A 14318-nucleotide genomic window follows, 5' to 3' on the forward strand; every position below is an offset into this window, starting at 1 on the left:
AACATTTTTCCTTTTCAGAACTGTGGAAGTCAGAAGCCTAGGAAGGAATCTCACAATATTTATATGCTCCTTAAATACATCCTCTGTCTTTTAGTTCTATGAGAATATAAAGTATCATAGACTCTTAATGTTGAAGTTGGTCTCTCCCCAGAGCAAACTTGAGAGTTGGTGTGAGTGGGATTTTTTAATCTGAACTAAAAATAATATTCAGATATACCCATGTGGGTTGGCCAATACCAATTACTGGAATAAGATCAAACACATACAGTTATTATGTGCATTTAATTACTGCTGCAGGCTGATGTTCAGCATAACCACTTCTGAGTAGGTTCCTTTATATTAATAATCCTTTTAAGTGATGAACATGCTATCTTCTAAAAAAAAAATCAAACACAAAGAAACCTAGGTGTACAAAACGCCCAAGACTACGCCCACCTTCTTCATTCTCAAATAGGCAAAGATTTCCACCTCCCACCCCCCACCTCCATTTCACTTACAAAATCTTCTTTACTCAGTGCCAAATACTCCAGAAATTCTAAGTGTTAAGATTAAAAGTCTGGATTGAAGAAATGCCATAAAAATGTGAAAAGGAGACTTTTATGAATTGGAGGTTGGCAATGCATCTGTTAATATCAATCTCTTACTAGTCTGGAGTGACTAAATACTCAATGTTTCTTTGCCACAGCTGTAGAAGATTTAATGAGAAAGGTTTTTGGACTGACAGAGAATGTGTCCTGCTGTGGTCTGATTTTATACTGTGTTAGGGATCTAAAAATAGTTTGGGTTGAGAGGGACCTCAGCAGGTTGTAGGGACAGTTGTGAGAGAGTCCAAGTTGTCTAGGACTTTATCCCCAGGGAAAAGATGATTAATGTTCATTGGAAATCTTGGTATGATTATGATTTGCAGAATTTCTTGAGATGATAATTGTCAGCAATTACTTTTTCAGAAATGAACATTTTACTTGCTGCCTTGTTTCCAATTTGGTACCCCTTGATGTGTGATGGCACCCTGGGTTCCATGGTTCTCTTTTGTAGCTGTTTACTAAGTGAAAGTATTTGGCAGCAGACAGAAACCACTTGAAACAATCTGTTTAAGCCTTGTCATTTTTCTGATCTATTGAAAGCTGTAAATATCAAATTAATATTGTGTTTCTGTCATCTTGTGGTTCGGAAAATGGCCCTGTCAGCCTATCAATCAGCCATTCATATACTGTTATTTATAGAGTGACACCTCCCCTCACCACTTGCAAGCCTTTTTCTACTTTAAATATTTTAAATATCAGGAGGGTTTTGCTTTTTGCAGAATGAATTTATTTTTGGTTACGTATAAAGCTTTTGGGATTACCATTTGTATGTTTAACCTTACCACCCACAGGAGTATTTGCATCTTCTATTAACTGCAGCACCTGAGCTGTGATGCTCAGGTGTGGTGCTGGTAGCTGTGATAACACTCTGTGCTCAGAGCACAAACAGGGAATTACATCCCTCCCTGTGCAAGCTGGATTCTCTGCAGTTAGCTAAGTGGAGGTGAAAACAGTTCTCACCATATTCATGAATGGCAATAAGGATTTCTGGGTCTGTGCTGTACCAAGATCTGCATAGACAGGTTCTGTGGCTCATTAGATTTGCATAAGCATCAATCCACAGGCTCCACAGAGATAAGTGAGTCAAGTTTAGCTGTTGCTGTTTTATTGCAGAGAGCACTTGCTCTCTCGCATTTGCTCTATAATTAAAATTATAAAATATGCTTTTAATTCAATAAATTGTTTAGGAGTTAGTTAAAAATATGAAAAGATGTGAACCTAAGTTGAGAAAAAGATACTTAATACTACATTGGCTGAAAGTAATTACTTTTAATATATATTTTTCTATCTAAGATATCAAAGATGTTTGCTTCTAACTATAATTATCAGCATAATTTGCTATCTAAGATTTTTTTTTTACCAAGTGTGGTCAAACAGGTTTTTCTGATTGTTGCAGAGACATTGGGAGTTTAAAATACATTACAGTATTTAACTATCTAATTACTGGATTTCTTTCTTATGTATAGGAACTGCTGATAACCAGACAGAGCAAGTAATTAATGAAACCTTGAGCTATCAAAATGTTCAATACATGTTAATTCTGAAGAATTTGTCCTGGAATGATGCAATGGCTGCATGCATAAATAACAAGATGCAGCTGGTTAGCATCACAGATCAGTTCCAGCAGGCTTTTCTTGCTGTTCAGGCTGCTCTTCATAACTACCCACTCTGGACTGGACTCTTCAGCAGAGATGTAAGTTTTGTTTGTTCCTCAGACTGTGGCTTAAGGTAATTTTTACAGTTGTGTGAAACAAAACCCGAGTTAAATAAATGCAATGACAAATTACTTTCTGGGCTAACTTTTCATTTAGGGATAACCATCTGGTGTGACTCAAGATAAATGTTTTAAACATTCAGTTCTCCAAGTTACATATTCTTGAACTCTGCTGGATGAATTGATGATGATGATGATAAAATTCTTTTAAAAGACTGATAATGAATATATTGTAGGGTGGCAATAACATAGGTTACTGAGTAATCTCTTCTGTTAACAGTAATGAGTAATGAGTGTTGCCATTTAATATCATCACCACTGTTTACAGTACCACTCTAGAAAGATGACCCAAAAATCTGTTTTGGAAGGGAGAAACTAGAAGTAGCAAATAAAATTCAAAATTAATCATGGAATACTTGTAAGATACGTTTCTGAAGTTTAGCTTAGATTTCTACTTCTTGTTATTTGTGCCCATGTTTTGAGTTTTGAGGGAGGCGTCTCTGAGAGAGATTAGTGGGTTTTTCTTTCCCCCTAATTTTTTAGGAAGTCAAAAACGTTTGTAATAATGCAGGAAGTGCTGTTTTTTATCTTTATTAGCTGGAGGACCTCTTGAATATCTTTATTGTGGATTGAGAGCTGTTAATGGCTTGGGCTTGCTGGCAGGTTTTATCTTTTTTGTCAAGCATGTAAGTCTGGAGATATTTGCAGGAAGAAAGTTGAATTTTTTTTAGAAGTGCCTTACCTACAAAGTATGGTGGCACTCACTCAGCACTGTGCTGTTATGTTCTTCTCTTGTCAGTTCTGGGCTACTGAATACTTTGGCAAAGTAGGGGAAAACAGAAATTGGAGTATATGCTTTATGGAGAATATTTTTAAATTTTTAAAGGGTTTAATCTTAGTGAAAATGGGGAAACCAGACAACCTATTTTCCCATCCCTTGATTTTTTTATCTGTGAGGATCAAATGATTCATTTTGGGGCATATAGCTCAGGTATGCACTGGCTCTTCACTATTGCAACACTTCATTATTTGGACACAATTAAAATGTCACATGAAAGGAAATTATAATGCAACTGGTCAACAGAACTTGTTAGTCCAGTGCTGAAATAAGATACAAAAGAAAAATACAAGATAAATTACACAACAGTAAGGGGATTTCCCAAAGACTTTCAAATGTGAGATTTTTGAAGGATAGCTTGCTGCTTCTTTGTGGGTTTTTATTTCTTGCATCTTCCAGGGCAGGAACATGTCTGATATATTAAATCAATTAAGTATTTCATAGATTGCTTTCAGCTCAATATGGAGTAACTGAGACTGGACCTTCCCCTCAGTTATTACCAGTTTTCCAAGATTGGGAGATTGTATCTACCACTGTTTTGCAGATGATGCAATTTGGACATCCAATTGCTAGGCCTTCCTCCCTAAGTTCAGTAGTGAAACATCACCTTTGGATAATTTTACATTCAGCTAATTTGTATTTTTGCAACTGCAGAACTTAAAATAGCAAAGCTGGTTGTATTGTGAGCAGAAAATCAGCTCATGAAGGCAGTGGAACACTTACAGTTTTCATCACAGACACTGAAAATGTCTAGCCATTGTAAATACATTATTGTATCGGTTTCTGCACCTTATTTTATTTTTACTATGTGAGCTCATCCTTTTTGCTGAATAATGCTAGGGTGGAAAACATTATGGCTGGCTGGATGGGAAACATGTGAGTTTTAGTCGCTGGTCTGAAGATTATGAAGAAACAAACGAAGAATGTGTGTTTCTGGATACTGATGGCTTCTGGAAAACTTCTGACTGCTCCTCTGAAAATCGAGGTGCTATTTGCTATGCATCAGAAAGTATGTATGTTACCATAATTTTTATAAAAGTTTACTTTTGTTTTATTACAAAATGTATTCAATGATTGCATCTTGTAACTTCAAAATTGCAGCTTTTTAAAACTTACTCTGACAGTCTGATTTCTATGCCATTAAAAAAAAAAGTGACTTCAAAAATGGGGGCATGCACCTCTTGATCTAATTGTACCTTAGAAATAAATTCAGCGTGGATGCATTGGGTCAGTACCCTTATTGCCAACTGATTCTATCTTGCTCTGCTTGTCTAAGATTGTTGCATACTAATCTCTCCCACTTGCCTGTGTTAGAAGATTAAAATACCTCTGTACTATTTGCATCTTAATATCGGGACCTCCTGAAATCTGTTCAGACATGGAAATCTTCTGCAGGGAGAAGGTGTATGACTAAATGGAGAACAAAGGTAGAAAGAAGGTAGACACTGAACTGAAAATAAACATCATCTGAAGTTCACAAAACCCTTCTAAATATCTGCTAATTATAACAAGATAGAGATATAGTAGGGTGTGTTTTTTTTTATTTCCAGGAAAGAGCTGTGCTAGTTGTGTATCCTTCAGAAAAAGATTTTTCTGAGAGATCATCACAGACTTCTTCCCTATGAGACCATTATGATTTGTTTTGCTTTTATTCTGTGAGGGGTCACAAGCCATTATACATCCTGAGTCACAGTAAAGTGTGGTGTTATGATATCATTAACTATTTTGTGCTTACAAGCCAGGGAGCTGCAGGAAGAGTCCTTCTCACTCCTAAAGTATTAGATAAAGCCATAGAACTAAGATGTGTTGCCTGCTGTGAAGTAGCTTTTTTGTTACAGTGATCTGGTACTTACACTAGAGGCAATAAGGGCTTTTAGTTATTGGCCTACACTTAGCACTTTTATGTAGGGATTTTATTTTTAAACCTATTTAAAGTAACTGAAAACCTGCAAGTATCTATATTCGTTAGTAGAGCTTACTGATGATTTGTTACTTTAAAAAATCACCATTGTGGTAAAACTAAAAATAACACTTCTAAAGGATGACAACTTAATTTGTCTTAGATGTTTTTAAGCAGTACCTGAAAGTGGTTTGTGGAGTGCCAGATCAGGTGGTGTTATTAGTAATTCATGTCCTAATGTTATCTTGTCTTTTTTTAGAGAAGACTGAAAAAGACCAAGTTACACAAGTAAAGTGCCCACATAAGATTAAAAATACACCCTGGATATCATTTAGAAACAATTGTTACACTTTCATGATAACAAAAAATAGATGGAGAGAACTGAAGCCTCAAGAAGCTCATCATTTATGCAGGAACATGAGTAAGTACCTTGTCATACTGCAGGTATTTATGGATTTAGATCAGCCTGGGGGAGATGATGAGTGTTAGATCTGAGTGAGTCTTGCAGTGACAGACAGGAGGGTGAGTGCTGAGAGAGGCTGTAGCAGTAAGGCAGGAGTGTAGCACTGCCTGATGCTGTTTGCCCTTGCACTACCCTGATAAAAGGTGCCAGAGCATGGATGGGAGGGGTGAAGAAACAGGCAGCTTGGAACTACTGAACTCTGAGATCTGTGAAATATGGCAAGGTTTTTGTGTTTGGTTGAGGTTTCTGTTATAATATGCCAGTTTTAAATAGTTTGGGTAATTGTTGTACCCTTGGCAACATTCTGTCCTGCTGCCTCCAGCTTTGGTGTGTGGAACAATTAGGTGAACAAAGTAAATAGATTGAAAAGCACATGGATGTTTTCTGTCCATCCTGAATAATGTATAACCTTAGAAACAGCTTTCCTCTTGTATTAAACCTTCAGACATTCATCCTTTCAAAATTTTTTTTTAATGTTTTTGTGAATTGATTCATTCTTTTTTTTTATACTGTTTCTCTGCTAGAGCAGTTCAAGCAAATCATGAAAGTTTGCTGGTATTTTTATGTTCTATTCAGAGAATTTTTACTATATACAACTTGAAGTGACAGTAGGGCTCACAAATATCTCTGGAACTGAAACTTTCACTTATCCACAAAACCAGGGGTGGTACCATTGATAATACCTTTGAAAATTAATTTTGCACTGTTCAATTAGTAATGTTATAAACATCTGGCCTTTACAGATGTTAACCTATCTGTAATAATTGTTAACAGTAATAGAGAAAAAATATTTATTTTTTAACTTAAAGGTGAATTTGTAAGAAAGTAATGTAACAAAATTTTCAACAGACCCTGAAGCATTTGTTCTGAATGTTCGAGATGAAGAGGAGAATAACTTTGTTACTGAGCAGCTCCATTCATTCAGTGGTCTGGCTCTGTGGGTCTGGCTGGGTGTGATTTATGATGACAGTGGTAAGATTTAATGGTTTGGCTTTTTTCTTATTAACTGAATCGGAAACAAAATTTGCAGCATTAAGTGCATGTTTCTTGCATGTTTCAGTTTATAACTAAAGTCAAAGTGAATGCAAACCTACAATAATGATTTATATTTGTACTTAATCTTCTAGAAGAAAATAACCTAACATGCTCTCTGTTTGAGAGATAATTAGATCTGATACGCTCTGTTTAGTCTAAATTTGATTTCCCTGGAAAGCAGGAATTAAAGTGGCCAGGATGAGTAATGCTAACATATTTAGAATTGCATATGGAACTGATTTAGAGTGACTTGCAGTATCCCAGAATTTTTTCCAAACTGAAGGTCTGTTAATATTATTAATATATTCAAAGTTAAATGGTATTTGTAGACATAATGCCAGTGGTTTAATAAATATGCAATGTTTTCCACAGATAAAGTTCTCAAGTGGTATGATGAAACTCATCTGACTTACAATAACTGGAGGCTGGGAAGACCTATCATAAAGGAGAACAGTTTTTTTGCTGGTGTAAATCTTGATGGGTTTTGGGATATTTATAATTATTCTCAAAGTTGGCATGCTAATCACTACAACATGTACAGTATTCTCGCCTGTAAAATCGAAAGGGGTGAGTAGTATTGGAGTGTTGGAGGGGGGTCATAAATTAAGTAATGGTTCCTGCTGAATAAGGCTTTGATTTTGCTGCTGGTGAAACAGATGGCACAGCTGTCATGAGCATCTGGGGTCATCTGGTCACTCTGCATCACTGCTGTAATACTCTGATCAGGAGAAATGTGTTTGCTGTGCTCATCCAGGAACTGCTGAACTCAGTGTTCCAAGCAGCAAAAGTAAACTTAACTTGATAGAATTGTATGGAGCACTTTAATGCTTGAGTTACACTGATATAGGTGGATTTTAATGCTTTCTCTGTTTTTCCTAGTAACAGGAAATAAATGCACACAGCTTATCTTCTTATTCTTTGTAATAGGACACCAACAGCACAAGCCTCCATTGCCTGACACTATTCCACATGGAAACAGAACATACAGGATCCTTCAGAAAAAATTAACGTGGTATGAGGCATTGAGATTGTGCCAACAAAATAACAGTGATTTAGCAAGTGTACACAGTGAATCAGAACAGTTATTTCTAGATGATCTTGTCAAACAGGATGGTTATCCTCTGTGGCTTGGGTTGTCAATTCATGATGTAAGTATATAGATCTGTAAATAATATTTTGGACTAGATACAAAATATTTTCTGGGTTTTTTTCCAGTTCCTTAGAATCTCTTTTCCACATAGTGTATTTTCAACCCTGTGTAATGTGTTAATGCTAAATTTTGGTGAATGTAGGCACGATAACATATTTCTTCCTAACACCTGACAGTTTAAAATAATAGAGCATTTCTTGCAGCACAAGGAAATGTGATTTGCAGTGCTACCCCTAGAGGCTTCAGACTTTATGGCCTCTGTCGAATCAGATTTAATTAACAAATTGAGACAGACAAGACTGTGTGGAACCTGCTTGGCTGAGGTCAGGACTCACTCTCCAGAGCAGTTCAGGAGCTGGCTGTCAGTAAGTTCAGTGTCCATTCCCCAGGACACACAATAGCAGGAGGCAGCTGAAGATCTTCTGCCTCCTCTGTCTGCTTTACCATGGAGCCAAAAGCCTGTGGCCCTGACCTTGTTCCCCTCAATAACAGCCAGACCTGAACATAGTAGTTAATTGGCAGGAATACTCGTCTACAGAGATGTGTCCTTTCTGTGCATACCTGTGAGTGGGTCCCTCACAACTCCTCAGTGTCATGAGTTTCCAGGAATGTGTCTGAAGTAGGAGCTAGCACTGCAAACCATCCCTGAGGCTGCCCAGTTCTGCTCACTGAGGCCATTTCAACAGTTCAGCAGTTTGCACTGTACCCACTGATGTTCATAGCAGGGAAATGAAATGAAACAGCAGGGTGGAACTAAGTAAAATGTTCCCCATAGGATAAAACAGGCTCATTGCAGGTTCAAACTTGAGAACAGGCTGTCCTTTCTCAGTTCCCACAAATAATGAAAATTTCCACGTTAAGAAAATGCAGACTGTGTTGTACATTTATTTGCTGTGAATTTAGATGAGACCACCTACTCTTTAATTTGTCACTCTACAAGTGACAAATATTGCTACATGACTTAATTCATGATGGATGACATTTAAAGCACATGTGGTTTAAAAGTTGTGGTTTTTTTCTTCAATTAGGGAAGTAAAACTAATTTTGAATGGTCGGATGGAAGTGACTTTGACTACTATCCCTGGGAACTGCAGAACTCCAATACTACTGACAACTGTGTTCTGTTGGATACTAAAGGATTTTGGAACCGTACAAAATGTACAAATATTGCTGAAGGTGCCATTTGCTATAGCCCTCCAAACAGTAAGTTTTGTTTTTAAGGTTTTGTGCAGTTGTCTTTACATGTTGTATTTAGAAGTAGAAATGAAGGTTGAAATACTGCACATGGTTCCCTTTTTAAGACCAGTTTTCTATCAGGAATGATAAAACACTTTTTAATACTTCAGGGAGATAAATTCTTATCATTCCAGTGGTGAAATCAAATCTGGTTACTTCTTGATCACCTGTGACAGGAATATCAAATGTATGTATCTTTTCTAAATCTAATATATATTCTTATCAAATATATATTACAAATGTCAAACCCTACAAAACAGAAATAAAAAATTGTTCCCAAGCCTTTGGGATTTGTTCTATTCTCATTCTTAAATAAATTTGTACATGACACAAGAAGAAGGAATGTAAGCTAATTGAATAGTGGTTGTTGGTAGGAATAGTAGCCCTTGTTAATACTTATTGTACTGTTATTCCAGAGACTGTACACAATCTGATGCAGCAGAAATAACATCAGTTTCTTTGTCTTTACAGAGAGAAAATTAGAGCCAAAGCAAGCAAGCAGAGCCTCTAGATGCCCACAGAGCAGTGGCTCCCTGCAGTGGGAGCAGTACAGGGATCACTGTTATGCCTTTGACATGGCATTCTACAACTTCTCCGTGTATAACGTGGAAGAGGCTAAGAGAATCTGCCAGAAGCTGGGTAGGTTTAGACTCTTTATCACCTTACAACTTGTAACAAGTCCAGTATTTATTAGAAGAAATAAAACCCAACAACCTAAAGTGTTAACACTGGTTATATTTCAGCCTTGCCGTTTTATGCTGCTTTAGTTTAGGAAAGGCAGTAGCAGGCTTTATCTTTGAACATCTCATGAAAATTCTTAATAAAATATTGCTACAGATCATTTGACACACAGATATTGGCAGATAAAATGCAGGTAGCCAGTTGTAGAAGATTCAGAAATTAAATTCTTACAGTTTGGAGGAAAACATTTTATCTGCATTGCTGTTAGTGCTGTTGGCAGGGTTTTCTTATATCCTTGCTGTAGCTGTTTGCTAATAAGGAGCTTGCTAACCTGTCAAGTAGTTCAAAGAGCATGTATGTTATAGATATTAAAGCATGTAAAAAACTTAATTTTATGTCAAATTAATGATTTTTCTCTCATTGCTGAGCTACGTGGGGAATTGTATTGCAGAGACAGTGCTAATCAGTTTCATGGACAGAAGTTTTAACCACCCTAATGTAGAAGTTAATGACTGTTGCTTTCTTTTATGGAATTATCTTACAGGGTGGTGTTGAACTCGCTATTTAGGGTCTGAAAAACCCAATCCTGGATGCAGTTTTCTGTTGAGTCCAGTTTGGTCTGCTATTTGGAAGAGAAAGCATATGGCTTATATTTATCATTGTAGAGGATGGGTACATGCTGAGCATGCCTCTAGCATGCTTTTCCCTCCCTCTTATTCCTTAATTACTGTACATAAAAAACCTGAGCCACAGTGGGAGGATTGATTTAGAAATTAACTTGACTCAGCAAAATGCTGAGCTTTAGTTCAACTATATTTTTGAAAACCTATTACTTGGGCTAGTAATTCTCAACAGGCATATTCTTGATATCTTCCATGTATGCAGTCTGCAGCTACAGTTTACTCCCATTTTGTCCTGTATAAGCTGCTAGAATAACCAGCCATCTGAAGCTATCTCATAGAACATGCTGTGTTTTAGGGGATGGGAGGTTCATGTCTTCATTCTGAAGGTTAGTCTAAGCTAATTTTACATGCCCAGATCAGCAAATCCTTTTCCATAGTCATTGTTCCCACAGAAAACTCAGTGTACCAGCACCATGAAAAATTATGGAAGTTGCAATTCTGACTGGTTTCCTCTGCCCCTTAGATCCTTCAGCAACCCTTCTGACTATAGTGGATGCTGAAGAAAATGCATTTGTGAGCACACACATAAAGGAACATGATCTCATCACCAAGAATGTATGGCTTGGCCTGCATCAGAGCTTTAAGGGTAAGAAGTAGCAACAATGTATGAGCATGAATGTTTCATATTATAAATATAAATGCATAAATCTGAAATAAGAACAGTTCTGTAGTCTTGGTAACCTACAGGAGCTTCTACTTGAGGTTAGAATCCATCATTTAACATTTTAAAGCACTTAGGACTTCATTGTAGTTAAGTCTGTTCCTGTTGTAGTTAGGGTAATTAGGAGTCCCTGAAATTAATTTTTGCCACCTCTGTTATTGCTGCCTAATGTGCATCAATTGCTAAAGGTCTAGAGAAGAGGGGTGGCTAAAAGTTGTGTGTTCGTATTTACTGTATCCAGTACATGGGATGGATAGTCAGCCCTTTTCTTTTTAGCAATGTAAAGAAATCATCAGATTGTGAATGACATTGTGTACATTACAGGATATTTTGGTGGTCTAGACTAAGTAATGTTTTTTCTAACAGGACAGTCCCTGAACTGGCTGGATGGCTCATCAGTTAATTATGTGAACTGGGAGAATAAAACTGCAGAAGCCAATGAAAAATGCAGTGTTATCCTGTCCACAACTGGCATGTGGTCCAAAGTTGACTGTGCACGTAGTCGAAGCAGAGTGGTTTGTAAAGCTCCTCTAGGTATGGAAGCATTATTTTAGCAGAGACTTAACTTTGCAGAGACTGTTTTCAGGAATTTCTGTTATATTGGATAAAGTCTGTGTTGAAATAATGGAAGTGCAATTCACAAAAGAATCCATCAAGTACCTCTGCCTAAGCAAGTGTCTTCTGTTTAGCCATAAAATTGCCTTCAGAGGAATTTACTTCCAAGAATTTACTTCTCCTGGCTCTCACTATCTACTTGATGGGTGAGGAAGAGAACTGAAATGTCCAGGAAGTATAGAATATTGCTATTGCTTCTTAACCACAGGGTATCTGTCATGGGTGAGTTGTGTAGGTGGAATCAGAGAGAGTTCTGCTTGTAAGAGATGCTGAGTAAGCAGGTACTGCACACTGTGGTTTCAGTTGTGGGGAGGCTTCTGGAAATGTCACCCCATAGTTCCAGAAAAAGACACAGGCCTTTAGTCCCTTATCCTTGGCTTTGTACAGGAGAGTAAGCAGTTAACTGAGCATTAAGCAAGCAAGTTCCTGAGAAGCAGTGGAATCTTTTTATTTTATATACATTTTCACTTAAGTGAAAATGCAGGAATAGATTAAACTTTGTGCTGCTAAGGAAGATCTCAACAAGATCTTTTCAGTCTGAAGGGGGTGTAATTACCTTTCCTTCCAAGAGCCCAGGATCTCATTAGATTTATGAAGTATACAAACCTCTAAATGAGTGTAGCCTTTGCAAGTAGGTTTGAACTCCAGAGGTCCCTTCCAACCTAAATAATAGTAAATTAAAAGCAAAATTATCAAAAATAAGCTAATGTATTCCTGCATGAATGAGCATCTAATTTCCCATGTGATGAAGACTATTAATAGGAAGCAGTTTGCCATGCCTTGGGCTGTGCAGTATTCAAGTGTAGCTACCTAAGCATCAACCCTATGACAAAATACTCTTGCCAAAACTCTTAAATAATAACTATTCATCTTTTGTTCTGTTTCAGGTTCTAATCATACTGGTGTGGCTGTAACATTTGCCCTGCTAATTATCTTGGTTTTAATTGCTGGACTGGTGTGGTACCTGTACAAAAAGAAGCGTCTTCACTGGAGTGCCTTCTCTTCCGTTCGCTATCAAAGAGGGGTGAATGATGATGAAGCTGATGATATGTTCACAAAAGATAGCTATTGAAAAACTCTCTTCTGATCAATTGAAGCATGAACTTCACCGTGTGAAGCCATAAGAAAGGAACTACTTGATGTTTTATTACTTCTTTTTGGAAAAGTAACCAAGGTTATTAATGGGGGCTAAAATTTGTTTATATACAAGTGCAATTTTTATTCAATGTTATGGTAATTCTTTACATTTGGCCTCAGCCTTTTAAGATGCAAGGTGTTTAGAGTTCTATTGTATTTTTAAATTTATAGTATTATCTGTCTTTACTGGAATTTTTGATGGAACAAATTAATGCCAACAGTACTTCATGCAACATCACTTTAATGAATACACTTAAAAATTACTTCTCCCAGTACTCTTATTTATACTAGGATTAAATGCCTAATTTTATAGTTACCAATCTATAACTTTATAGGTTAAAGATGTCATCTGTCCAAGAAACAAGATAAAATATATGTCAGAGGAAAGACTGAGAATATATGGTAAACAAACTTGTGTACATAAATGCTAAAAATACTTGAGTATTTTTCATAAAACTTAAACTTGATTTTTGTATGGGATGTGTCACTGTAGCCTTTCCTATGCACTCCAAAGAATGCTATAAAGGGAAAAAGGGAAGACAGAGTTGTAAATATTAATTACTCAATGATTTGATGAATTACTGTTTTGAAAAAGTCTTTTGACTTTTTTTAATGCACAGTACAAAGAACAGGTGCATTTACTTTTATGAAGGAGGATATGCCAAAGACCAAATCCATTGTGCATGTGTGGCATGAGGTGGTAAATAGGAATACATTGGCCTGGTGTGCTGAGAAGAGTACTACTGATTGCTCTGAAGCAGCAGAGCAAGGTCACAGTGTTCAACTGCCTTCTTTTCCTGCATTTTACTTATGTTGATGGCACTTTTCTTTGTTCCTGTTTGCACTATTTTGATAAGGAAGTGTTTATCATTTGTGTTGAGAAGTAGAGAGCTCCTTGCAGCTCCCCCTTTGAGCCTGTTAGAGGAGCAGCCTGGAGGGGCATGGTGAAGGAGCCATTGTGGTGGTTGACTGATAAAAGGAGTAAGCACTTTCATTGTTTGTTCGGTACTTTGGGCACAATTGTGAACATTTGCTTTTCCTGAGGTAACTTGTAGAAAGTGTAGTTATGATGAAAACTCTCATTCTTTAATTTACCCTGGTATGAGAAGTTTGAAACATTGCATAGTCTGGTTCCTGGTATCTTCTGGTTTATTTTATATGCCTAAGTGCTTTGCCAAATGACTTCTGACTTAAGGGACTAAAAAAATGTTGGTTATTGTCTTTTTCTAACTACAGTAATAAGTGGGGAAAATTATTTGCAAGTTCCCATGTTTTGAGATTTACTAGTTTTATAGATGTTTATACTCTGAGCATTTTTAGGTGTGAATCTGAAATGGAAGTGGAAATTAGTAATAAGATCCTAATTCAACACAAAAGGATATATACTTTTTATTAAAAATTGTATGTTTTATTCTTATAAATGATGTAAATAATTTTTTCAGGTCCCATTTCTCATGTTTGTTTCATCACATCCAAGTTGTCTAATCACTGGTAATTCCTTTTTGCATAAGTGCAGTGCTATGGCCTTACTGCAGGTAATTAACCCACTTCATTTGAAATACACAGGAAGATTATTTGGTAGTATTGTTATTGAAAGAATAAAGTTAAATAAAACACTGAA

The 14318-nt window shown here is 36.7% G+C and overlaps 1 protein-coding gene across 1 annotated transcript in view; it reads left to right on the forward strand.

The window, feature by feature from the left end:
• The window catches only part of LY75 (lymphocyte antigen 75), a 43480-nt gene extending 29162 nt beyond the window's left edge, over positions 1–14318 (forward strand). Inside the window, exons 25-35 of the mRNA XM_079310482.1 lie at positions 2051–2277; positions 3977–4145; positions 5296–5457; positions 6349–6471; positions 6907–7101; positions 7462–7682; positions 8713–8887; positions 9392–9559; positions 10748–10870; positions 11312–11479; positions 12448–14318. Coding sequence (XP_079166608.1) covers positions 2051–2277; positions 3977–4145; positions 5296–5457; positions 6349–6471; positions 6907–7101; positions 7462–7682; positions 8713–8887; positions 9392–9559; positions 10748–10870; positions 11312–11479; positions 12448–12632 — 1916 coding nt within the window. The 3' untranslated portion in view covers positions 12633–14318. The remainder of the gene's footprint in view (positions 1–2050; positions 2278–3976; positions 4146–5295; positions 5458–6348; positions 6472–6906; positions 7102–7461; positions 7683–8712; positions 8888–9391; positions 9560–10747; positions 10871–11311; positions 11480–12447) is intronic.

The sequence above is a fragment of the Erithacus rubecula genome, assembly GCF_903797595.1.
Source record: "Erithacus rubecula genome assembly, chromosome: 8".
In the NCBI taxonomy this organism is placed as follows: Eukaryota; Metazoa; Chordata; class Aves; order Passeriformes; family Muscicapidae; genus Erithacus; species Erithacus rubecula.